General features: G+C 33.5%; 1 protein-coding gene across 2 annotated transcripts in view; it reads left to right on the forward strand.

Moving 5' to 3' along the window:
* LOC106473624 (hemicentin-1-like) overlaps positions 1 to 27,407 on the forward strand; it is a 256,608-nt gene that overhangs the window by 215,343 nt on the left and 13,858 nt on the right. For both annotated transcript variants that reach the window (XM_022403095.1, XM_022403100.1), the window contains 5 exons: positions 1,683 to 1,937; positions 5,755 to 6,021; positions 7,889 to 8,023; positions 15,095 to 15,128; positions 18,184 to 18,290. In XM_022403095.1, coding sequence (XP_022258803.1) covers positions 1,683 to 1,937; positions 5,755 to 6,021; positions 7,889 to 8,023; positions 15,095 to 15,128; positions 18,184 to 18,290 — 798 coding nt within the window. The remainder of the gene's footprint in view (positions 1 to 1,682; positions 1,938 to 5,754; positions 6,022 to 7,888; positions 8,024 to 15,094; positions 15,129 to 18,183; positions 18,291 to 27,407) is intronic.

The raw sequence follows: 27,407 nt of genomic DNA on the forward strand, positions 1-27,407 counted from the left end.
AGTTTTCATATGTTAATTAAAAACAAAACAAAAGGACATGCCAGGCAGATATTTATATCCTATACAGTTTTCATATGTTAATTACAAACAAAACAAAAGGACATGCCAGGCAGATATTTATATCCTATACAGTTTTCATATGTTAATTAAAAACAAAACAAAAGGACATGCCAGGCAGATATTTATATCCTATACAGTTTTCATATGTTAATTAAAAACAAAACAAAAGGACATGCCAGGCAGATATTTATATCCTATACAGTTTTCATATGTTAATTAAAATTGTTTCGTTTTATTTAACTTCTTTGATAAAGATGAAAGCAATGTCGTATATATATATATAAAGTTTAACATTAGAGAACCATTTTATTGCTCATATGAACTATAAAGTCAAGATAATATTTATAAATTATGGTTTCGGTTGTTAGTTTTATGTATTTTGATATCTGCATACTAGGAACTAAGAATTTCGTAATGATTCCTGTCAAAACTTTTCTTTGTAAAATTCTGCCTTTCTTTTAATATCATGCGATAAAATCCTGAAACAATCAATTTTTAATAGTTTAGATGAATAATTAAGTAATGCGTAATTTGATTTTCAAGTTTTTTATTACACTGGAAGATAATTTAAATATTTCTAGTTTTCTTAATATTAATCATATCTATGTAGGTTATCATTTGTTTGGATTAACGTGCGCGTGTTAATTATTTTTTTAATTCGTAATTTGAAAGAGATACGTTTAGCTGATTTCTAACTATATAATTATCTTGAAATTTAATCAACAGTTTCTTAAGAAAAATGTTCAATCTTCGCACACGAATCTAAATGTTGGTTTAAAGAACTCGGTAATGATGTCCAATAAGAGCTCTGTTTGTTCCGCGTGCTTTAATCTTTGTTCTAAACCTGTAAGACATAATTTGCTGAGAGGCTGGACATTGTTTTTCAACACAAAAACAAATCCTGTTATCGCCAAAACGTTTATACGAATAACCCAAGTGTAACGTCACTAACGAAATTTTGAGTTGTTTTAAGATGATCCACAAATATATATATTTCATAAAATGAAAACGGTGAAAATTTATCCGTTTAATATATTTTTTCGTTATAATTTTAAGTGCATTATCACATATCGTATAAGAAAGTAATAACCAAATATAAACTTAATTAAACTTTCTTTAAGCAAAGAATAAGGTTTTTTTTTTTGAAAAAATATATATAAATTTTCATTTGTTTAGGATAATGTTTTTTCCCACAGAAAATAAATGGCGTAATCGTGTGAATTCGCGGATTCGTGAAGACTGAGATTTCGTACTAATGGATGTAATGAGACAGAGCGAGTGAAAAATAGCGTCTCTGGTTGCGTGTAAATACCATTTGTAATTACTTGAGATTTCGATCGTTATCTGTATTATTCTCAAGTTACTTGTTATTTGCGGTTCATATTTCATACTTCCCATGTCTTATTGTGAATTCAGACCCATTCTTTCTATCCCTAAGCCCCGGTAAATATATCGAATTAGAAAAAAAACAAACAAAATTTGCATTTATATTGCGTGGAAAGAAATTGATCTGCTCTGGAATCCTAAAGTATTCGAAAATTTGTTGGTTTAGACAATAATTTCTTCCTTCAAGAAAATGAAAAGAGGAATGTCATTGAGAAGATAATATTGTTTTTCTTTAGATCCTCCAGAGAATATTACCATGTCTACTTTCCATCTGGATGTTGTGGAGGGAGAAGTGCCAGACAAGATTAAATGTACCGCGGACTCTTGGCCTCCTAGCGAGTATATTTGGAAATTCTCCAACTTAGTCATAGCGGATACGTCAGAACTCTTCCTTAATTATAGTATTCCCCGGGAGAGGGCAGGCTGGTATAAATGTGTGGCTTCCAACAGACACGGCCAGAAATCTATTGAAACCTACATCAATGTTATGTGTAAGTGATAAATCAAAAAACGTGACTTGTTTTCAAAGCAGTCACAAGTCTAGCTAAAAGTAGCCTTTATATATTGAAAAATAATTAATTATTTTTTTTTCGAAATAATGCAAGACAGTTACATTGTGTCTTTATAAGCAATTCATTAAAATACGAAGTGAATTAAGCTCGATTGGATTTTAGTTAGAATTACTAATCTTCTAAGAAAATCCTTATTGGTTGCAATATAAAAAAACAAAAAACAATTTGCTTCAAAGGTCGAGGTTACAGTTGTAAACAACTATTCATACAAAGAGTAAATTTCTACCAGAATTGTTGACTTGTAATATTATGTTTAGTTTCGGTAATAGTAAACTTTTCATGCATTGAAGTTTTACGGTTCAATAACATTTCGAATAAATTGTTAACTTGAATGTTTTTGCACCAGAAAGTTTTTCCTTAATACATTCAACATATGGAAAAACCTGACAGATCTCCTGATTATAATTTGTTTCCATAATGAAGTCACATGAGAAAAATTAATATTTTGTATAGTAATAATTATTTTATTTTATATATTCAATAACCCAAAAATAAAAAAAGATATAAGTGTTTAATTTTGTGTGGCTAATGAACTGTTTAGAGAAATATAGATTGAGATTTTTTTTAAGCTTCTTCACCATTCATGATTTTAATATGCTTATCACTAAATGATTAAATGGAAACACTCGACATAAAAAGGAGGTCCGGCATGGCCAGGTGGTTAAGGCACTCGACACACAATCTGAGGGTCGCAGGTTCGAATCCCTGTCACACCATGTTCGCCCTTTCAGCCGTGGGGACGTTATAATGTGACGGTCAATCCCACTATTCGTTGGTAAAAGAGTAGCCCAAGAGTTAGCGGTTGGTGGTGATGACTAGCTGCCTTCCCTTTAGTCTTACACTGCTAAATTAGGGACGGCTAGCGCAGATAGCTCTCGTGTAGCTTTGCGCGAAATTCAAAAACAAACATAAAAAGGAGAAAAATTGAAACTTAGGAAGAACGATAAAGAGTAAATATTTTACCTAAAACACATAATCAAGAATGAAAAACGTAACTCTGTATATGAATATAAAGCAAATGCCCTTTCAAAGCCGAAATGACGGTTTGTGCTTGATAGAGTTAAACACGTTGATAACGACAGTTTTTTACCCCGAATATATATATATGCTTTTGGATAATTAGAAAAATTAACCTAGAAAAGTTAGTATAATAAGTTCTTTAAAATCCTCATTTCTATAAAAACATGTTCTTCTATCAAATAAAATATAAACATTATCAATTTTGTTTCTTTTGATTTACGGTACAAAGCTACAACTACAACCACAGCTAGTCAACTGACATTCATTATACACTACACAAAGCATTTACAGAGAGGTATTGTTATCATATTGTTCAAAATATAACATTTTATTTAATTTATATCTATTTATATGCAATTTATGGAAAAACTATTAATTGAATTTATTGATTATTTATTACTTGCGATTTTATTTTTGGCTGATTGGGGATGGGTGGGTGGTTGGGGTTGGGGGCAGAAAAGCTATAATTTTTTGAGACAATATGCTCTGAACAAACAGTTTGCCCAAGAGAACCTTTTTGTTATGATTTTTTTTCCATGCATGATCAACTAGAATTGGAAAAGTATACACATTTTTAAGGGTGATATCTACAGCTATAGAATGTATTAACTTGGTAACTGGGTTGATTATATACTTTTATCAGACTAGGGTGTGTATTTAAAGTAAACTATTGGAAAGTGAAGGTACATTGATACAACTGTAATTGTTCCAATTTAAATATTTTTGGCTTTTGGTTGAAATCTTAAACTTTATATTTTAAACGTGAAAAATATTTTAAAATGTAAAATTTTGTACCTTGAAAGTGTGTACGTTATCCAATCGAGTTAAATGAATGGGTTAGTTAAAGTTCCACAAAAAAAAAAAAGCTTATTTCATGCAGGACCGCTGAATATGAGTGCTATAATATAACTAGTATATTTCTTGTGGGTGTAAAGTTTCATTATTTTCTTTATAATTCTAGATGATTAAGGAATTTGAAATTCCCGAGTCACCAACATTGCACACATAAAACACAGATGTTCAGTACGTTACATTAAAACGATTTCGAATGTGCTATTCAGCATTTCTTGTGATAACCACGGCCGAAGTGAAATCTCGGTGGAATGGAATGTATCAAAACTACACTTTGACATTGTTCGTAGATAATGTAATACCACCGAAAACCGATCACTTTTGGGGTAGATATGTAACAGCTCTTTCCGACGACCCCCCCCCCCGTTGGGTAGTGCTTTATGCTTAACTTTAAACAAACAAACAAACTTTCTGACACAAAGTATTCATTATAATAATATACTTGTAAATTGAAAAGCAAAGTTTTATATGCATAATGGTGTGGTATATCTTTGGGTTTGGTTTGGTTGGTTATGAATTCCTAGCAAACCTACACCGGGGCTATCTGCGCTAGCCGTCCCTGCTAGTTTAGCAGTAAAAGACTAAAGGGAATGCAGCTAGTCATCACCACCCACCGCCAGCTCTTGGGCTACTCTTTTACCAACGAATAGTGGAATTGACCGTCATTTTATAACTCCTCCCCACGGCTGAAAGGGCAAGCTAGTTTGGTGGGACGGGGATTCGTACTCGCGACCCTCAGATTGCAAGTCAAGCGCCCTAAGCAGTCTGGCCATGCCGGGCCTTTTTTTTAAAATAAAAAGCCACAATACCCTATCTACTGTATCCACCACAGAGAATCGAACCTTGGCTTTTTAGTGTTTTAAGTCAGTAAACTTATCGCTGCCCCACTGAAGGACCTTATTTTGGAGATAACATGTTGCATGCTTCCACAGAACATTGGTTTTTTTTCTTCAAAGTATTCATACACTCATATGACAAAATATGTTCAGATCGAGGATTTAGAATTTCCAAGAGAAGAACATTTCTTGTACTTAATGGCATTCGAAAACAAAGGGAAATTGTTCAACTTGGTGCACCAGGACCATTGAAAAAGAGACCTGCAACAAGTCGTACTCCTGCTGTGGTAAGTAATTGTAGCGTCTTAGAACAGGAGATAATCTACGAACACAAAGATCAGTAGCAAAAGCAGTCTGCGTGCCCCAGGCAATAGTACGCAACATCATCAAGAAGGATCTGGAAACGAAGCCAACAGGGTATGGGCTCAACAAGATATGGCATTAAGTCATATTCCCCGTTTAACAGTCGCATACCTCAAACAGCTGAAACGGGTATCTGTACAATTTCAGACGAAGACAACGTGATCAATTCATTAGGGCAGCGTTTAAAGATTCCTGTGTGATCGGACTATTGAAGCGTGTACTGGGAAAGCGTCGTCTTCGTACACTATGTGGATTAGGGAAAGCCTGCAGGGAACAGTTGTGAGAGTTAGACATGACATCCTTACGACAGAGCCATTTGCTATGGAACTACGCTGAAGGATTATTGTCAATATGCACACTCGTCAGAGAGAACATGGTCGGACGTGATAGCATGGCTTATAATGACGTGATGAGGCCTCCAAATCGTTTTAATCTAACGTACTCAACCCTCTGTAATAATAAAAGCAAATAATCAGCTGAAACTAAACTCATAATTATTGTATTAGACATAAATTATTGACAGTTACCTGTTATTTACTTGTTAATTATCTGATTGAGATGAAAGAGATGTAAAACAAGTTGTCGAAAAAACATCATTATGTCGTAATTACCACTAATATTCTATCTATTTCACTAAAGTTTCACTATCACGTTTTATTTCGCAGATAAACCTGAATGCATATTGTACGAAAGGAAGAACAACAAGAAACAGACAACTTTGGTATGTGAGGTTCAAGCAAATCCATCCACTGTTAACTTCACGTGGATGAAGGAGAACCAGACATTTGAAGAATTAGTAGTGTCTCGTGGAACACGAAGTATAATGACGGTGCCTGGAAATACCCCAAAATACCTCGGCACGTACCACTGCATAGCAAACAACTCTGTTGGCGAATCGGTTCCTTGTTCGTTTGAAGTTACAGGCGTGATTGGTGAGAGAACAGTAACTGTTTGTGGCTGTGTTTATGTAAATACACTCGTTAATGTAGACATACATACTTGTAGATCCATTAAAAAGATTCACTGAAGTAACAAGGATTCTCCTTATGTTAGAGCAACAGAATTTTTGGGAATATAAAAGATAACACGTTTTTTAGATCCATTAAAGTATTAGAACTTTCAAAATCCATTAACGTGAAAGAAGGTTTAACTGCATCCTGAAGATATAGTTACTGTATCCTAATAATTGATAAAATCGTTTGTGGAAAATAGAGGATTTGGTTTCTAGATGAAATGAAGCAATGACAAGTGTTCGAGAATAACAGAATTGGTTCTTTGAGACAACTAAATCCAGGAAGTTAGTGGGAAAGTAGGAGACTACGGATTATAGTGATTTCAGTTTATAAAATTTGAAAATGTCAGCTATTCATTTTAAACACTTAGGAACGGGTTCCTAAGTATGTTGAAGTGTTAGAAGATTTTGGTATACTAAGTATGTTGAAGTGATAGAAGATTTTGGTATACTAAGTATGTTGAGGTGATAGAAGATTTTGGTATACTAAGTATGTTGAGGTGATAGAAGATTTTGGTATACTAAGTATGTTGAAGTGATAGAAGATTTTTGGTATACTAAGTATGTTGAAGTGATAGAAGATTTTGGTATACTAAGTATGTTGAAGTGATAGAATATTTTGGTATACTAAGTATGTTGAGGTGATAGAAGATTTTGGTATACTAAGTATGTTGAGGTGATAGAAGATTTTGGTACACTAAGTATGTTGAGGTGATAGAAGATTTTGGTATACTAAGTATGTTGAGGTGATAGAAGATTTTGGTATACTAAGTATGTTGAAGTGATAGAAGATTTTGGTATACTAAGTATGTTGAGGTGATAGAGATTTTGGTATACTAAGTATGATGAAGTGATAGAAGATTTTGGTATACTAAGTTTGTTGAGATGGTAGATTATTTTGGTTTACTAAGTATGTTGAAGTGATAGAATATTTTGGTATACTAAGATTGTTGAAGTGATAGAATATTTTGGTATACTAAGTGTGTTGAGGTGATAGAAGATTTTGGTATACTAAGTATGTTGAAGTGATAGAAGATTTGGGTATATTGGGTAATTTTAACGAAAAACTTCAAAACGTTTCTGTGTTTTTGAAAATTAAAGATACATGATCCTAAAGAATGCATCCTTGTTGATAATGATAAAAGAACAGATTTAGTGTGTATGTCTGTGTTTGTAGACTTCTAAAGTGTAAGACAAGGTTGTGTTTTTGTGTGAAGCTTAGTGTAAAGTCGATTGTTATCCACTGGATTTATAACGGTTTGCAAAATGTAGAGCATAGAGTGTAAAATCTTCTTAAGAAACAAAAAACGTTATTAAAGACACAACTGGCTTAGATACAAGTGTCGTTTGTCGCAATATGCTTCTTTAATCAATGAAATTAAGATCATACGATAACGACATTTCGGTTTTCACAAGCTGTGATATAACCTGTTCTGTGCCTGTATCAACATTGTGATAGCATCAGACATTTAAAGAAGTGACCAATGCATATTTTAATATGAAACCACAAACGGTTGAAAAATTTCGGGAAGACAAAAGTGTGTTTCTTTTCAATAAAATTTATTATGAATTACCATATAGTAAAACGATAAATCGAATGTGTGGTTTTGTTTATTTTGTTTATCGTAATGTACGTGTTCGAATGTGTGGTTTTTGTTTATTTTTTTTATCGTAATGTACGTGTTCGAATGTGTGGTTTTGTTTATTTTTTTTATCGTAATGTACGTGTTCGAATGTGTGGTTTTGTTTATTTTTTTTATCGTAATGTACGTGTATATTAATTCCAGGCACTGCTGGTTGGGTACCTGACTTTGGTGATGAGAACGTCATCATCGTTGCTGCTGTTGTTGCTGCAGTTGTGGTAGTCTTCATTATTGTTGTGCTCGTTGTCATAATGGTGGTGAAAAGAAGGAGAATGCGCAGTATGTACTTTTTATCATATTCTTCTATAAATGTTATGTTTTTGTTATGGTAAGGATTTTTTTTTTTCGTAACTGAAGCTTTATATATAAAAATAAAGTGATGTGATACCAGAGATGTGGAACTTCACAAGTTGTGTAAAAACATACAATCTAGTAGACACACACAGATGCATATATATATCAAGTATATTAATTCAGAGCTTCAATTACCAACATTATACCATATATAAAAACATGTTCGACGAGAAAATAAGAACAACAAAAAACAAAAGCCAGAAATTGAGGTCTTCCGAGAAAAGCTCCAAAAAAGGACGAAACATGTTTTGTAGAAATGATCAATTCCTTTATTCCTAGAGATTGGATCTACAATTACTCTCTGCCAGCCACCAATCTTTCCGAGGGACAAAAATGATTGAAACAAAACTCATTAGAATAGCATTGAGATAAAGTAGACGAGAGAGATATATATACTGCAATTTTAGCATAGGTTGACAATTTGTAATGTTCAGGATACATTTTAATGTAGTTCTTTTATTGTCTTTGTTGAGGTCGTAGAAAAAGCAAAAAAGTTATATATATATATATATACTTATTGGTTTTCATATTTTGGGTGCCATTTCTATATTAGGCTTAAGGTAGAGTCGAAATCAGTATCAAAAGATGATACGTTTGTAGCGAATCAATTAAACCATACCTGAAAGAAGTTTTTTTTTATATTAGTTTTCGTGGTTGTGATACGATTCTTTTTAAAAAAGAAAATACGCGGCGAAAATTCAACTTATATCTGCTATATATATCAGATTATAATACTCTTAAAGTTAACAATCCATACGCCATGTAGATATTATACTAAAAGGCAATAACTACCTTATTGCTTGACTTGAGTTGATGGGAGTAGTATCTCACGCGAAAGTAGAACACATACAAAGGCAACAACTACCTTATTGCTTGACTTAAGTTGATAGGAGTAGTATCTCACGCGAAAGTAGAACACATACAAAGGCAACAACTACCTTATTGCTTGACTTGAGTTGATGGGAGCAGTATCTCACGCGAAAGTAGAACACATACAAAGGCAACAACTACCTTATTGCTTGACTTGAGTTGATGGGAGTAGTATCTCACGCGAAAGTAGAACAAACACAGCAGTATTTATGTTCGCAAACGGTATATAAGGAATGAAATTAAAAAGCTTGAAATTAGGAGCATAATTTTATGTTTTTTGTTTTTTTTAGAATAAAGGCGCATTGTGCTATCTGCTGTGTTTCACTGCGGAAAATCGAACTTTGTAAGCCCGTATAACTTACCGCTGTCCCACCGGAGGAGCCCGGCATGGTCAGGTGGTTAGGTGGCTCGACTCGCAGTCTGCGGGTCGCGGGTTCGAATCCCCGTCCCACCAAACATACTCGCCATTTCAGTCGTGGGGGCGTTATAATGTGACGGTCAATCCCACTATTCGTTGGTAAAAAGAGTAGCCCCATAGTGGGTGGTGATGACTAGCTGCCTTCCCTCTAGTCTTACACTGCTAAATTAGGAACGGCTAGCGCAGATTGCCCTCGTGTAGCTTTGCGCGAAATTCCAAACAAACAAACCCACCGGAGGACTAGGAACATAAGCACGTCAAGCTCCACATCCAAAACACCATTCACTCCCTGCAGCCAGATATTAGTACACAGTTATTGAAAATGAAACAGATGTTTTCATTATTATTCATCTCCACGTATATGATTTGGAATTTTTTTGTTGTCAGTAGCTTTAGACTGGTTCCGTGAAACTTAAGAAACAACAAAGTATTTATGAAAGGCATAGCTTCATGCACGAGTTCGTGTATTTGTTTGTAGTTAAGCTCAAAGCTCATAATAGGTTATCTCTGCTGTGCCTACAATGGGGTGTCGAAACCCGATTTGTAGCGTTATAAGCCTTCAGACTTAACTCTGTCCCACTGGGGGTGGGGGGTGGCGTTTGTGTAACTGAGGATGTTTACATGAATATTATACAAGAATAAACGCCACCATTAATTTTCTCAACATAATACGTTTTTTTTTTTTTTTTACAAAACATATTAGGATAATAATTAAATCACACAATACATTTGACATTCTAATTTAATATACACAAAGAATCTTTATCGGATAGAGTTTGTGTTATGTTAAGTAGTACTCAGACATGCCTATAAGAATGAATATTCTCTTATATCAGTTATGATTCATTTGGCTGTAATCAGAAACCCAAAGAAACGTTTCTTTATTGTTGTTTAATTATGGGACACTTTACGTTATTTATCTTAATCTGTGAACTATGCTCTCAAGCTATCGTGCGAAGAATGGATCATTCTAGGTAAGGAATAGTCTGGGAAAAACAAATTAGAAATTATAATTTATAACATCGCCTGAATGGTAAAATGGAGTAAGTAATTAGTTGTTTAATTAAAATCTTTGAAACAAGAAAAGCAGAGACTACCTTGTTTGAATATAAAGTTTTGGATAAAACGTTAGTAAACTATGACTGATATTTTAAGACAGACATTGCTAAGCTATACCCAATTAACTTCGGGAAACTTCTGTCGAACTTAGAAGAGAGTGAAAAACAAAATATGACAAGTAAATACGTTCTGAGAAACTATTCTAATCATTTTGTCACAAAGATACGGTGAGGAAGCAATAAGTTGAGTAGAAGTGGAACAGTTCTCGCAAAATGAAAGCTCTTGCATACACATTGTCTGCCTTAATAAAAATAGGATAATTACAAAGACGTTCGCAGAATGTCAACGAATCAAGCTATATTACCCAAGTGTATCGAAGTGCGTCACATTTTAGAGCAAAACCAATTCACACACTGTTTTTGAAACTTTGTTTTTTTTGTCAACGGAACACTTCAGATTACACTTTCTTGTCTCCAGTAAGCTGCGCCTTAATAACTATCATAATATATCTTATTTTTCCATCCTTCTTAGGTTAATGAAATGCATCATTTCACCTTATTTCTTATTTAAAAATAAAGCTACGTTTAATTAAAATTTTTTTTAGTTGTCATTTTGGCCAAAAGTTCTTTATTAAAACTTTTGTTTTTGTTCCGAGTCATCTTAACATTAGAAAGTTAATGCAATTTAATATAAATGCATAAGGGGCCCATACCTGTATTTTTTTTTCTTTTAGATGACCGAATACATATTAAAGATATAAAAAAAATGGAATATTTCGACTTTCTTATTTTATTACTTCTTAGTTTAAATATTAGATCTCTCTGTGAGAATCATCACAAACCTTCATTATATTGCATGAATTTGGATACTTTATCTGTTACTGTGCGACTTTTTTTTTACTTTTAATTTGTTGCTCACTTCACCACTGAGGAATTCTAGGCTATTGATAAGATACGCATATGGAAACTTTAAGTTTTGTTCTTATTCTTGACTTTTTGGGTAGTAATTATTCAAACGTGGAAGAAATTGACTTTTTTATGTTCTGTGAAATGAGACGTAACTCGAAATATTCAAGAAATTCGGACTGAAACCATTTCAATTTCTGGATGGGAGAAATCTGTGGCGACTAATTAAGGATTATATACGGGATCTGTGGCGACTAATTAAGGATTATGTACGGGATCTGTGGCGACTAATTAAGGATTATATACGGGATCTGTGGTGACTAATTAAGGATTATGTACGGGATCTGTGGCGACTAATTAAGGATTATATACGGGATCTGTGGCGACTAATTAAGGATTATATACGGGATCTGTGGCGACTAATTAAGGATTATGTACGGGATCTGTGGCGACTAATTAAGGATTATATACGGGATCTGTGGCGACTAATTAAGGATTATGTACGGGATCTGTGGCGACTAATTAAGGATTATGTACGGGATCTGTGGCAACTAATTAAGGATTATATAAGGGTGAGCTAATACGAAACTAAACACTGAATTTAAGTCTTTTTCGGTACACTATATAGTTGAAACAATTAAGTGGATTATAAATTGGTAATCCATTCCTCATATTTTGTTTCCGTCGTTAGAAAGAAATGTAATGTTTAATTTTTGCAAAATACAAGCTGTTTATTTTTTGTTTGTAAGAAACGTAAAATTAATTCTTAATGAATATATTTACAAATACGTCAATTAAAACTAAAAGATATTGCTAGTTTGTAAGACAGATCTTTCAAAAAGTACTCTGTCATCATTGAGTTTCCTTCAACGTGGATGACTGCGTTGCAGACAATTAGCTATAGATTTATCAAATACCACTAATAATAATACTAGTATAACTATCATAGGCCCTAATATACCTGAGGTAATACTAGTACAGCTATAAAATAAAAATGGTGTTAATCAAGTAGCAATAGGTTAGCTGTGGAATAGAAAGGGCATACTGTTGTCGGAACACTAGTATAGCTCTTCAAGAGTATAAACTATATTAATAAATGTACAACGTTTTGTCATCATCATGATGACAAAACTTGTCGAAACGTTGTACATTTGCTGTTATGTTAAACGTATATTAACGTTTTTCTTCATTATCCATTCAAGCCGTCTCCAACCATTATTAGTCTCAAAATGGGTTCCTCGTCATCGAATTTATATTACCAAAGTATTGGAACAGAAAACACACATTTGAAGTTATCCCTACCAAACTGAATTACATATTTTTCTCACAGCGCAAAGGAAAATTTGCTTTGTAAATGTGTGCAGCAGTTATATAATTTGAGTTTTAATCAAGACACTAAATGGTAAATCTGTAGTGGCTAATCCATAGCCCCAACTTAAGTCCAATTAAATCACCCTGAGATGTCTTAGGCAGCCGCCAGAGGGCCAGTGTCGACATATCACGATACATTACCGAATTGACGCTTGTTTTCAAGGAAGAATAGTGCATTTTTACTCCTGGTATTTATAAAAATTTGGTCAAAGTATTAGTGACAGAATACGAGCTGCTGTCAAAGCCAGACAATACCCTATTAGAAATGGAATAAGCGATTGAAAATAATAATTTGGGACAGTAAGGAAATATGTAATATCACACAGTCATAGCTGTAGTATATCTAACATAACTGTAATATATTAGTACTTTGGAAGAGCACTAGTGTTGTTGCTGTAACATTACAAAATAAGAAAACGTATAACCTCAGTGATTACGGGAGATAGGCCTTCTTTTGTACATGTTATCGGGCTTGTGATTCTGCAATATTTCTTACACTAATATTAGTGTGAGATTAGTATAGACGTAGAACAACACTATTTTATGTGGTATGGCTATGAGATAGATGTAAAGTACTATCATTATGGTTGTAGAAACACTTATAGTTATAAGTAAGCACTATATTTTATCTGCGGTATTACCGTGAAATGTCACCAGAATCGGTATAAGTACACTTTTAAAACTATGGATTATGGAGCAGCACCAATATATGCGTCTCATATCATCATTATAATAGTAGAAATACTCTAGTGTAGCTATAGTGGCAGTGTGAAGTTGTGAAAAAGGTCTGGTAGCACTACTAGAACAACACTGTAATATAAATAAACCGAACTAGAGTAGCAGTGATAGAAATAGTGGAGGCGTGAGGTGATGCTAGTGAAAATTAAGAAATAAATAAGCTTAGCAGTGGTAGCATTATAAAGCTGTGGAAAGAAGAGCGTCTAGATGTGGTTACATTGGTCAGGTACACTTGTTTAGTTATAGAATAGCATACTTATATACCATTTGCCCTAGTATTGTGAGGGGCTTATACGTTACTGTTGTCATATCACTAGAATTGGTACTTAAGAACTAAAACGTTTACTAAAATAACACTGAAGTAAGTGGTATCAGTGAGTACGTTATGTTAAAAATATTTTGAAACCTCACCATGTCGTTACATGTCCTCATATCTGTCAACCGTGTGTGTCGACAACAGCCATGCAGCGAAGTTTCCATTATAAAAGGCTCTGTCGTAAGGTTATAATGTCCGAAGCACACCATTCCTCTCTGCATGGGTTTCATAATCCATCTAGTTTACGATCTGACCACATCTTTATGATCTGAGTGTATGAATATTTTGTATGGGAAAAAGGTGTTATATACAATTCCCAAAGCAATAAATTGTCATTAGCATTATGATTTCTACGTATCGCTAAACAATGTTAAAATGTAGTTCTGATACGTCTCCTCTCCACCGTGACGTTATATTGGCTGTTGTTGTCTTATGTCTAGCTGATTTGCTATTCAAAATAACGTATTTAATAGTGACAATTTTATTATAGCTGTTGAATCATACATATGGATATTATAGTCATATAGTCAAAGTGATTTAGCATATCTACGGTAGAATTTTATATTTATACTTTATTGTACCCTATTGATTATTGAACCCTTTCAAAATACTCTCCATTTCTTTGTAAAATATGAACATTTATAAAATACGCCTTTGGATATTGTCGCAAACAAATGATTAGGATGGTATATAAATATATTATAAATATGTATTTTGGACGACTGTAAATAATTCAAATGTAAGTGTAGAAGTAAGTAAAAAATTAATATATTTTGCTAATGAGAAATAATTGAATGTATATATATATATATGCCGATAAAGAAAAATATTAAAAGGTAATATTAAAATATACTTTCTTTCTGGCAGTGATCTTGAACAAACTCTCATTAAAAAAAGAGGAGCATGCATGTTTGATATTATAGATTTTATAATCATGGAATAAATAAATAAAGTGTTCAATTATGATACTTATTACTATTAAAAATAAATAATTATAATCTTTGAAGTAAACTGATAAGTAATAAACTTATTATATCTCTATTATTAATTTGTTTCTATAATTAAGCATAAAAATATTGGGTGCTGTGTACAAAGTTGTGATTATTATAAAAATATTGTAGTTGTGTTCAGTTTAATAGAAAGTTTACAGACAAGATTATGTGTAAAAGTTGTGTTACTCCAGAACAATAGAAACTCTACAGACTTAGCATCTGTGTGAAAGTTATGTTAGATTAGAACAATATAAGATCTACAAACGTAGGCTATGTGTCAAAGCAACACCAATATGATGTTATAAAATGTATTATATCATATTCTAGCTGGGGCCAAAGGAGTCATGAAGGAAAGAAAAATGTAAGTAAAGATCCTTGATGGACTATAGTCATGTTACGAATTTACTAAAACGGTATCTGTTTGTATGTAAAAACAGTAGGATGCCACAGTAAGATAGTATAGTTATTAAAACTCTAGAGTGTACAAATGTTAAAATTTATTTAAATTATTGTTTGGTATTTTATGTTTTTCTCTAACGTCAATACTTAACCCTTAAATTAGTTAAATGATTGTTTGTATTTTGTGTTTTTGTTTAACGCAGTACTTAACCCTTCATTGGTAATGGATGAAAAATTAGTTAAATGATTGTTTGTATTTTATGTTTTTATATAAGGCAGTGTTTTGCCCATCATTAGAAATGGGTAAATAATGTTGTTTGCAAGATTACCAGTCATTAAAAATGGTTGAATAATGTAGTTTGAAAGATTACCAGTCATTAAAAACGGTTGAATAATGTTGTTTGAAAGATTACCAGTCATTAAAAATGGTTGAATAATGTTGTTTGAAAGATTACCAGTCATTAAAAACGGTTGAATAATGTTGTTTGAAAGATTACCAGTCATTAAAAATGGTTGAATAACAATGCTTGCAGGATTACAAGTTCATCAGTAGTTCCTTTGTACTCAGGTTTGTCCTGAACGTAACGAAGAACTGTTTTTTTTTGCTGTGATTAATTGCTTCCTTTACTCCTAAATTTAAGAAAAGACAACAGAGTAATTTATTAGGAATTATCTCCATATGTTCGTTATTCAATTTTTATGCTTGAAATGTAAAAACAATGGAAGATTCGATATGAAGCAAGTTTTGTAACTAAGAAACTAAATTGCTGTTATGGAATGGTACTATGCATGTTATGCCCATAGAATAGTTTTTGTTACGAAATCACCCCGAGAGTTATAATACAATCTTTCAAGTGACAGTGTTATATTACTTATTTGCAATGACATCATGAACTCGGGCAGAGTTATGAAGACTTGTATCATTGGTCGCTGCTCTATCTAAAACTGGATTTCCAATTAAAACGTCAAATGTGATATAATTGTAGACTGGAACCAGTCTCAGTTTCGAATCTTCACAATCGTTATTATTTTTATCTTAGTTCTTCAACGTGATCGGTGTTTTAAAAAACTACAGTCAACAAACGTGTAATTGATATGTGATTGTTGGGACTGATTTTAGTATTTCAGGATTGATAAGTCTCTATAAAATAATATTTCGTGTTGTAGTAAGAAATTTTTGGCCATGCTACTAATTTATCTAGCGTATAGATCCATGCATATAACCATGTGGAAAATTGTTCTAATCGTTAGCACATTGATTGGATTTTTTTTTTTCGATCACGATAATCAAATTCACACTCTTTTGTTCTGATTGGTCATTTATGTTACTAAGACACGCACGATCTCCCAACTTTGAAAGCCACGTATGTATTCGCTTAAAAATGTCACAATGTGTTTCCCAGTCTATGATTTATGGTGTAAAATCACGCTATGTTTATTTCCACCGAACAAAGACGTGAAATGTATATCTGAGTAGTGTGGAAACATATAGCATTTATTATATTTTCTTATAGTGACATGTTGTTAACACCATTACAAGCCATTTATATACACGTGACATGTTGTTAACACCATTACAAGCCATTTATATACACGTGACATGTTGTTAACACCATTACAAACCACTTATATACACGTGGCATGTTGTTAACACCATTACAAGCCATTTATATACACGTGGCATGTTGTTAACACCATTACAAACCACTTATATACACGTGGCATGTTGTTAACACCATCACAAACCACTTATATACACGTGGCATGTTGTTAACACCATTACAAACCACTTATATACATGTGACATGTTGTTAACACCATTACAAACCACTTATATACACGTGGCATGTTGTTAACACCATTAAAAACTACTTATATACACATGACATGTTCTTAACACCATTATCAGCACGTGACGAAGTAAGTTTTTTATTGTTCGATGCACAATTGATCGAAAACTCGTAATATTTAGTTTTTAAGATATATTCTACAATTATTTCCGTAGTATACTGTATAGTTAGATATAATAAGTTACCCTTGAGTCAAAGTAAAAAGATATACATATTAAAAGTCGTCTATGCATATTTTTTATTCATTTACTTTCGAAGTCTGCGCTGTTTCTATGTTTATCTTGGTGAATTCCTGCTGGTCTAATACACTTTCGTTGTTTAACAGTGACCTTTATCTTTGTTTCTGTGTTTATCTTGGTGAATTCCTGCTTATCTGATACTCTTATGTTGGTTAACAATGATATTTATTTCCATTTCTGTGTTTATCTTGGCGAATTCCTGCTGATCTAATACCCTTGCGTTGGTTAACAATAACATTTATCTCTGCATGCTAGATGTCAGTTTTATCCATTCAAGCATTTTAACACGTTCTTACCCTGTGACAGTCACTTCCTATTTATTTCAACCCACGTTCTTACCCTGTGACAGTCACTTCCTACTTGTGTGAAACCCACGTTCTTACCCTGTGACAGTCACTTCCTACTTGTGTGAAACCCACGTTCCTACCCTGTGACAGTCACTTCCTACTTGTGTGAAACCCACGTTCTTACCCTGTGACAGTCACTTCCTACTTGTGTGAAACCCACATTCTTACCCTGTGACAGTCAGTTCCTACTTATTTGAAACCCACGTTCTTACCCTGTGACAGTCACTTCCTACTTGTGTGAAACCCACGTTCTTACCCTGTGACAGTCACTTCCTACTTGTGTGAAACCATGTTTAGGTTTGGAAAAAAAAATTACTAATCTCATTCGATTCCCATGATATTCTAAATAATTGTTTATGTAGTAATTCTTTGTTTTAAGGTTTTTTAAACAGTTTATGCCATATGAATTATTATCTTTGTAAAATATCTCACGTAATAAAATCCTGAAATCGAAACTTTAACAAATAAAAATGTTCGTTATTCGTTTTACGTCTAAAACATAAGAAATTTTCATTTTTGTTAGTGTTCGTGTTTAGAATAAAACAGTATACTCTTACTCATAACATTTCTCTTGTCTCTAGTTCTGAGGGTCGGGTTCAGTCAACTGAAACTACGTCGCTTCCAAACTCAAACATTCTCCCATCATTTATATCTAACGGAAGTCCGTCAATGAGAGGCGGAAATTCAGGTTTGTATTCACATGAAACTCTTCTTCATCACAGTTACAGAGAGTGATAATCGGTAGCAACTGTGATTTTTGTTTATTATCTGGTCGAATAGATTTGTTACTTGAGCATATGGCTCGAGCTGAGCTAAGCCTTTTTTACCTGCATCACGTCACTAGACCCAAACCTGAAGTTGTACTTTTACTAACCTGATCTACTGGGTAGTTTATCATAGCTGTCAAAAGTTTCAGCTTATTTCCTGATGATTTACTTAGATCGTGTGTAATCAACGAGCCAAACAACCGAAACAAAGTCGATTCTCAATCATACTACTTGTTTTTAACCTTGAAACCGGGAAACGAAAGCATAAAGCTTCATAATCTGAAGAAGGAACAAGATTTACTCGAAACACTATCAGATAAAATGAAATAACATTTAGGTAAAAGCCAAACAAGTAAACACTCTACGACTTCATCTTTCGTACTGCCTGTAATAACTTCTATCCGAATTAAATATTACCGTTTCAACTTACTATGGGAAACACGGCACCTATTGACCCCTATAAAGTGTAACAGGAGGAGAATGCTGCGGGTTAGCTTCTGTAATTACAAGTATTTAGGTGTTTCGAAGACAGTCGATGAACATGCACCTTGACACCAGAGTTCATCTACCATTTGCACCTTTAGTTATATTCCGTAATCCTAGCTTCAAGTTAGCTTCGGTAATTACAAGTACTTAGGTGTTTCGAAGACAATCGATGAATATGCACCTTGACACCAGAGTTCATCTACCATTTGCACCTTTAGTTATATTCCGTAATCCTAGCTTCAAGTTAGCTTCGGTAATTACAAGTATTTAGGTGTTTCGAAGACAATCGATGAATATGCACCTTGACGCCCGAGTTCATCTACCATTTGCACCTTTAGTTATATTCCGTAATCCTAGCTTCAAGTTAGCTTCGGTAATTACAAGTATTTAGGTGTTTCGAAGACAATTGATGAATATGCACCTTGACGCCCGAGTTCATCTACCATTTGCACCTTTAGTTATATTCCGTAATCCTAGCTTCAAGTTAGCTTCGGTAATTACAAGTATTTAGGTGTTTCGAAGACAATCGATGAATATGCACCTTGACACCAGAGTTCATCTACCATTTGCACCTTTAGTTATATTCCGTAATCCTACCTGATACTAATACAGACACAATTTTAGTAAAAGCGTCTCTTTTTTCCCCTCTAATTCAGAATTGGAACTATTTTTTGTTAATTTATAATAACATTTTAGTGACAAAACAAAGACGTTTGACGATAGTTTGAACTTGAAACAATGTAATTCCGAAAAGAAAGGTAACTTTTACTGTATCAGTGTAGATAATATAGGAATATCTGATAACCAACGTTAGCTTAGCTACAATATTCTTATTATACCAGAGATCTGTGAGAAGAAATACGTTGAATTTAGACTTCAATTATAAAACCCACAGAACATAAGTTTTCCTAATTTACGTTATTAATATATTGTTTATGTGATAACTCATTATTTATCTCACGATTAATTTATCGTTATATTTCGGCGTTTTTAATTACTATTACATATAACATAAACTCAACTTTACAAAGAAGAAGAAGTCTGAGCAGAATGCTCGAGATATTCAAATTCAACAAAATCCCCTTGGTCGTTAGTTTCTTGCCTCGTCTACAGATCGAATGATGGGCTCATTCAGATCTTACTAGCAAGATGACAGAAGTGTACAATAATGTAAATAATAAGTAAGTTAGTTTTCAATTGAGCAGGATATTATCTCGTGAAGATCCGTCAAAGACAACTGCTTTATCCCTTTTAAGTTCTTTAATTATATGGTTATAGTAACTTAAAGTGGAACTTAAAAATTAAAACTGTGCGAAATAATCACCACAACTTTTTTTTTTCGTCACTATGAAAGATAATGAATCTTGAAGTTGTACAAGTGAAATGAGTCCCAACAATATAACGTGAAGTAATCTTTCTTGTTCACAATTGGACTAAAAGTGCAAGGATACATTAAACAGAAACTTCTGGTAATCGTACGTTACGGAAGATGTGGTTGAACACAATGAAAGTTAATTTACAGCTTGTCTGTTAATTACAAGTTTACACAATGAAGCTTCTGTATCAGAGCCCTATTGTCATTTTACTTTAGTTTGTCTCGTGAGCTTTCATACATTCGTCGCCTAAGAGTTAAGACATTTTAATGACATATCATTTCCAGTAACTCTTTTAAAGAATTTAACACAAAAGGAAACAAACTTAAGTGTTTTCTGTACAAAACTGTGTCCTGCAAAATAGATACGGATCTGACGCTTCAAACTGTTTTCGAACTTTAACGATGGCGAACTTAACAAAAAACACGAATATAAGGTCTGTATGTTATTTCGGTTTGTTGTTCTAAATACCCAGTAAAGAAGGAACATAGAATATGAATTAAAGATCTTGACTGTTATATCTCGGGACAGTTACAATGCTTGTGAGCGAGGTAATATAATTAGGATGATATGTAATGGATTGTGTAGTTTATTTTTTATTCAAACTGTAAGTAAAAGAACCAATAAGGTTATTATAGAATATATTGAAAGTTACAAAACAGTTTCGGTCCATATATATATATATATATATATATATATTGTTTAAAAAATGTCGAAAATAAATATTTTGTAAACGTAGCCTTTGGTAAAAGAGACGTAACTTATAGCCTTGTTGAGTATGAAAATAACGCTAAGAACGTATCTGGTAAAATAGAGACGTAACTTACAGCCTTGTTGTGTATGAAAATATCCCTAAGAACAGAACGTATCTGATAGAATAGAGACGTAACTTATAGCCTTGTTGTGTATGAAAATATCACTAAGAACCGAACGTATCTGGTAAAACAGACCTAACTTATAGCCTTGTTGTGTATGAAAATATCCCTAAGAACAGAACGTATCTGATAAAATAGAGACGTAACGTATAGCCTTGTTGTGTATGAAAATATCCCTATGAACAGAACGTATCTGATAAAATAGAGACGTAACGTATAGCCTTGTTGAGTATGAATATAACCCTAAGAACAGAACGTATCTGATAAAATAGAGACGTAACTTACAGCCTTGTTGTGTATGAAAATATCCCTAAGAACAGAACGTATCTGATAAAATAGAGACGTAACGTATAGCCTTGTTGAGTATGAATATAACCCTAAGAACAGAACGTACCTGGTAAAATAGAGACCTAACTTATAGCCTTGTTGTGTATGAAAATAACCCTAAGAACCGAACGTATCTGGTAAAAGAGACGTAACTTATAGCCTTGTTGTGTATGAAAATAACCCTAAGAACAGAACGTATCTGGTAAAATAGAGACGTAACGTATAGCCTTGTTGTGTATGAAAATAACCCTAAGAAAAGAACGTATCTGATAAAATAGAGACGTAACGTATAGCCTTGTTGTGTATGAAAATAACCCTAAGAACAGAACGTATCTGATAGAATAGAGACGTAACGTATAGCCTTGTTGTGTATGAAAATAACCCTAAAAACACAACGTATCTGGTAAAAGAGAAACGTAACGTATAGCCTTGTTGTGTACGAAAATATCCCTAAGAACAGAACGTATCTGATAAAATAGAGACGTAACTTATAGCCTTGTTGTGTACGAAAATAACCCTAAGAACAGAACGTATCTGGTAAAATAGAGACGTAACTAATAGCCTTGTTGTGTATGAAAATATCCCTAAGAACAGAACGTATCTGATAAAATAGAGACGTAACTTATAGCCTTGTTGTGTACGAAAATATCCCTAAGAACAGAACGTATCTGATAAAATAGAGACCTAACTTATAGCCTTGTTATGTATGAAAATATCCCTAAGAACAGAACGTATCTGATAAAATAGAGACCTAACTTATAGCCTTGTTGTGTATGAAAATATCCCTAAGAACAGAACGTACCTGGTAAAATAGAGACCTAACTTATAGCCTTGTTGTGTATGAAAATATCCCTAAGAACAGAACGTACCTGGTAAAATAGAGACCTAACTTATAGCCTTGTTGTGTATGAAAATATCCCTAAGAACAGAACGTATCTGATAAAATAGAGACGTAACGTATAGCCTTGTTGTGTATGAAAATACCCCAAAGAACCGAACGTATCTGGTAAAATAGAGACGTAATTTATAGCCTTGCTACGTATGGAAATAATTCCAATAACAGGACATACCTCGTATTTCACTACTATTGTTATTTTTACTTTAATACCCCAAGATATTTTCTTACTTCCGTAGTGATGTAAACGTTTCTATTGTATGCATAAAGAGAAATAAAGAAACCTTATTGCCAACTTTGCCAGAACGTGAGATATATGTAAGGTCACTTATGTTAATATACATGTAAATAATTTATAAGAATACATGCGCCTTATATATATATTGCCTTTTACACTTTAATAGCCATTTAATATACGTTTCTTTATCGCTTATTATAATATCTCAAAAACCCATTCTAACGTGTTAGTTGTTCCTATTTTGTACAATGTAAACGTGAAGGCAAATGTATGAATTATTTTTCCGTTCTTGTTGTGACTATCAGTATTACTCAAATACTTTTCCAATGTTATTTTAGTGTGTGTTTGTGTGCTGAACCGGTTACGGTAACGTTAAGTACTACTTAATTCATTTGTAGAAACTTTTAAGTAAGTGATATGGACTTTTTGTTTCTGTTTGTAACTACTGTGAAAATGTTCTGGGCTTACCTCTGCTAAAGCCCTATAAAAAAAAGAATACACGTCATATTTTGTAAAATCAATATTAATAATGATTAACAAATATATATATAGAGACTTAATATTTATCCATGTATTTTCTTTTGAGTTGGCAAAAAGATCATAGATTCGCATCAATATGCATATTATAAAAAAATAAATATTTTCTAAGAGTAAAAGAACCATCTGAGGAACACGTTACGTTCCAAACTACCATATGCATGGTTGACACACACATTTTTGGGCCTTTACTTTCCGTAAGTGAGAATACGCATGCTTTGTAAATATTTATAAACCAGCACACCTAGAGCTGGAGTGAGAAGTTTGTCGTAAACATTTGGTGCTATGACCTTTACCCTTAATATTTATTTGTTAGTTTCGAAACTACGTACCATATATATATGGATCGAACTCCGAATATTACAATTTTAAGGTATTAAGCTTACTGCTGAGCCACCGAGGGGGGGGGGGCTCACTCTCGGTGATGAATAAGTTCAATATAAAAATAAAATATGACTAAGCGTATATATATATATGTTTGAAACTGTATCCCTTTACTGAATTATGCACATCTACGAATGGCAGTAATACGTGCTCGAGTGCATAAATTATATGATCAGTAAAAACCCTTTTCTCTGTTTGATGTTTCCGTTGAAGATTTAATCTCACAATACTTCATTATGAAACTGAAGTCAATAGCATTAAAGGAAAACGAGTACAATCACGTACGTCCCCATGTTATACTGCCTTTGAAACAAGTCGGAAAAACTACCTTTATAGTTTCGTTTTGAGTTTACTTACTGATTATCAGTAATATCTTATTACAACTAGAGTAAGGAAGAATATTTTAACACGTCCCTCATGAGACAAAGGGTGACGTTATACTACAATTTGTTGAATATTAAAAGTAAGTTCAATTAGGAAACTCTCAAAGAGGGTGGTTTTGGACGTATCTCCTTGAGACAAGTTTGTGTTTGTTAATTGATAAATATTAAGTGAAATACAGCATCCTCAAGTCTCCATACTAGCTAGTACTAAGGTCTACCCGCTGGGAGTTAATTCAGTATTTATCAATAAAGCCACATTCTCAGCATCATTAACTAAGCAGTTGCCAACCTTTTATGTTTAGCTTTCAATTGAGATACGAACATTTTCACCTTCGATTAGGTAGGGAAGGTCGAAGCATCACGATAGTCAGCAGTAGGATGAGCAGACAGGAACAGTTTGAATACAGCTACAGGCATAATATTTTACTCGGCTTGCTGTACAATACCTACCAAGGTGGTTCTAAACGGTTTCTGAATAACTCTGTATATATATATTATTTGGAGACTTCCATGCTTCTTGTGATTGGCCGTTAAGCTCGTGATGCCCTGACGGATTTCAGTCACTTTACCACATCAAATCACTTTTCGCAGCCTCGACGCTAGGAGAGTGCGGGAAATATCTTCTTTTTTGGCGAATAAGAATGTCCTAAAAATGTCAGTTCAAATTAAGAAAAACCGGATTGGGTATTTTTTTTTCAACAAAATGTTCCCCACTATCTCGTGGTACGGGGTTTTGATTTGCTACTGTAAAAGCTATAACTTGTAATAAAATATTAAAATATGCTTATGTTCTTGGTCATCTCTTTAAGTCAAAAATTTTTCAAAAAGCAGCTTAGAGTGAAGCAACTTTTTGATATACGACAGTTATAAACATATCGGAGCTATGCATTTTAAATATGTCATTTAAGTTTGTTTTAATTTCACAAGAAAAGCAGGGGATGTTTGGGATATTTTGCGTGTTTACAAATATTTAGATGTTGCAGCACAAATGTTAAATTCAACGAAAATTAGAATAAATGGGGGGGGGGGGTACTTCTTCAGCAAAAACAAAAAAAAGAGGAAACTAACAGGGGAGAAATAAGTTTCATTTTTTTCTTATTCTATCATTTGGAAAGTATAATGGGTGACAAGGGTTTCTGATCCTCTTCTGGGGCATAAGACAGAAACCCCCCCCCCCAGTGGCACAGCGGTACGTCCGCGGACTTACAACGCTAGAAACCGGGTTTCGATACCCGTGGTGGGCAGAGCACAGATAGCCCTTGTATAGCTTTGTGAATAATGAAAAACAAACAAACAAACAGAAAGAAAAACATATTGCTAAACAGCATGATGTAAGTTGCACGTAAACTAGTCCCGGGTTCAGATTGCGTGTATCTGCTTGTGTGAATAATTACTCAACATTTTCTACGTCTCACTAGTCGCTCAGTTAGCTACTTTATCATCTTGGTCGAAGTTTTCCTGAGGCATTTTTCCTAAATTTTTCTATGTGACATAGCTCGCTTGAGAGAATTAAGTAAATAAAGAAAGAAAAAAACTTTCTAGGTCCTAAATTAGGAAAGTGTACAGACATTTTTTTTTTCTGATTTTATCCCATCCTTCCCAAAAGGAAGGCAATATCCAATTACATATACTTTATTCATGTTATGGTTTTGATCGGTAACTTCCGGTTGCGCGAGATTTATTGGTATGCAAAAATTTGAGCTCTCGTGTTTAACAACGCTTGTAAATCAATGCTGTGAGAGGGTGCACGAAACGGGCCATGAATTAGAAATATTTGTAGATTTAAAACTGTAGATAGTGTAAAAAAAAAAAATACCATTAATCAAAAAACCGTAAATGAATAAAAATATAAAGATTATCAAAGACGGAATAGTAAAACTATCGACCTGTCCTATACGGAAATGCAAGCAAACACAGATAACTTAATGTCACTAGTTTTCAATTCCGTGTATCTTATTAAAATTCCAGTCTATTTTACATTCCAAAATATAGAATCATGTTAAAGTATTGTGGCATATAATTATTTTATAGCCTGGTTTTATAAGAAGGTATCAATGTCTGTATTATGAAAACTAATGTTCCACGCTCTCAGAAATTAAGGCCTAAGAACGAGGCTTAACAACTTTTGACAGTGATAGGTAAACATGTAGCTACTGTTGGTTGTACACTCTGAACTTAAAATATATTTGTATTGCTAGATATTCATAGAGTGAAACCTTTGATAAAGCAGCCACTTGAGTAATATGGACACAACTACGAGTTTAAGCTCCGCAGTTAAAGAATGGTATCGTGAGATGTTGTGAAGGTTGAGAGTAGTGAATTGTGGATTTTAGAAATATTTATTATGTGAAAATTGGAAAATATAATTAATGATTTCGGAAATAGGACACTAACACTTTACCTTCTATACTGGTCCTGAACGAAACCACATTCACCGGTTTCTTGTCAAACAGCAGTAAATGTGGTCTCGTTCAGTATCAGTATAGAAGGTAAAGAGAAGTTTCATGACCATCGAATATTTAATACTGTTGCGTCAGCGAAGTCACGTGACCAGTATCACGCCACGTATTTCTAGAAATATCCCGTTCCTTCAAGAATGCCCTAGCATTTACTAGATATATGTTAGTCAGGTATATATATATATAAGACGCTCACAACGTGACGGGACAACAGTGTAATGAGTAATTGAATGTATGCGGACAAAATATTGTTGGCCACGTGAGATATAGCGTTTGTTATAGCGCGACTGTTCAAAATAAGTGTATCGTAAAGTTGTATTCGGAAAGAATAAACCAGTTTTATTAAGTAAGGACTTGTGTCGCTAAAGTTTCGTCGGAACGAAGTTACGGAAAATCAACTAACGACTGGAGGCGTAACAATACAATACTGATATTACATGAATGGATCAATGTATCACGATCTTCATAACGCAGTCTTGATAGTGTTATTAGCCAGATTTCTCTCCTCTTTGGTATACGATAGAAACCCGTTTCTATACTTCGACCTTGCTTTTTTTTTAAAAAACCATTGTAACGCAGCAGGTGAGCATAGTATGTAAAAAAAGAAAGCAAATACGAAATAAATGAATAATGTTTTATTTTATTTTCTTTAATTCGATAGCAACTGGTGTACTAAAAAAGTTATCTAAATGTCAGACGCGAACTTTCTGGCAACTAAATAACGGATCATTCTTTCGCGCACGATTTTGTTTGTAATTAAGCACAAAACTACACAATGGGCTATCTGTGCTCTGCCCACCACGGGTATCGAAACCAGATTTCTAGCGTCGAAAGTCTGTAGACATACCACTGTGCCACTGGGGGGCAGCAGTGTGAAGTCAGATGAATGAAGTCTATTGTCTTACACATTAACATTATGTAGTAAGTTGCATTTTTTACATTCTCTGAAAAACAATAAAGAAATAAATTATAACCTGTAGCTAATATTTTATTTTTTTCCTGCATATTTCCTTTTCCTTTATTTTGCTATCTAGTCATACATTCTATTATAATGACGAGGAACTCCCTTGAAGTAAAGATA

Source organism: Limulus polyphemus, unplaced genomic scaffold (genome assembly GCF_000517525.1).
Source record: "Limulus polyphemus unplaced genomic scaffold, Limulus_polyphemus-2.1.2 Scaffold132, whole genome shotgun sequence".
In the NCBI taxonomy this organism is placed as follows: domain Eukaryota; kingdom Metazoa; phylum Arthropoda; class Merostomata; order Xiphosura; family Limulidae; genus Limulus; species Limulus polyphemus.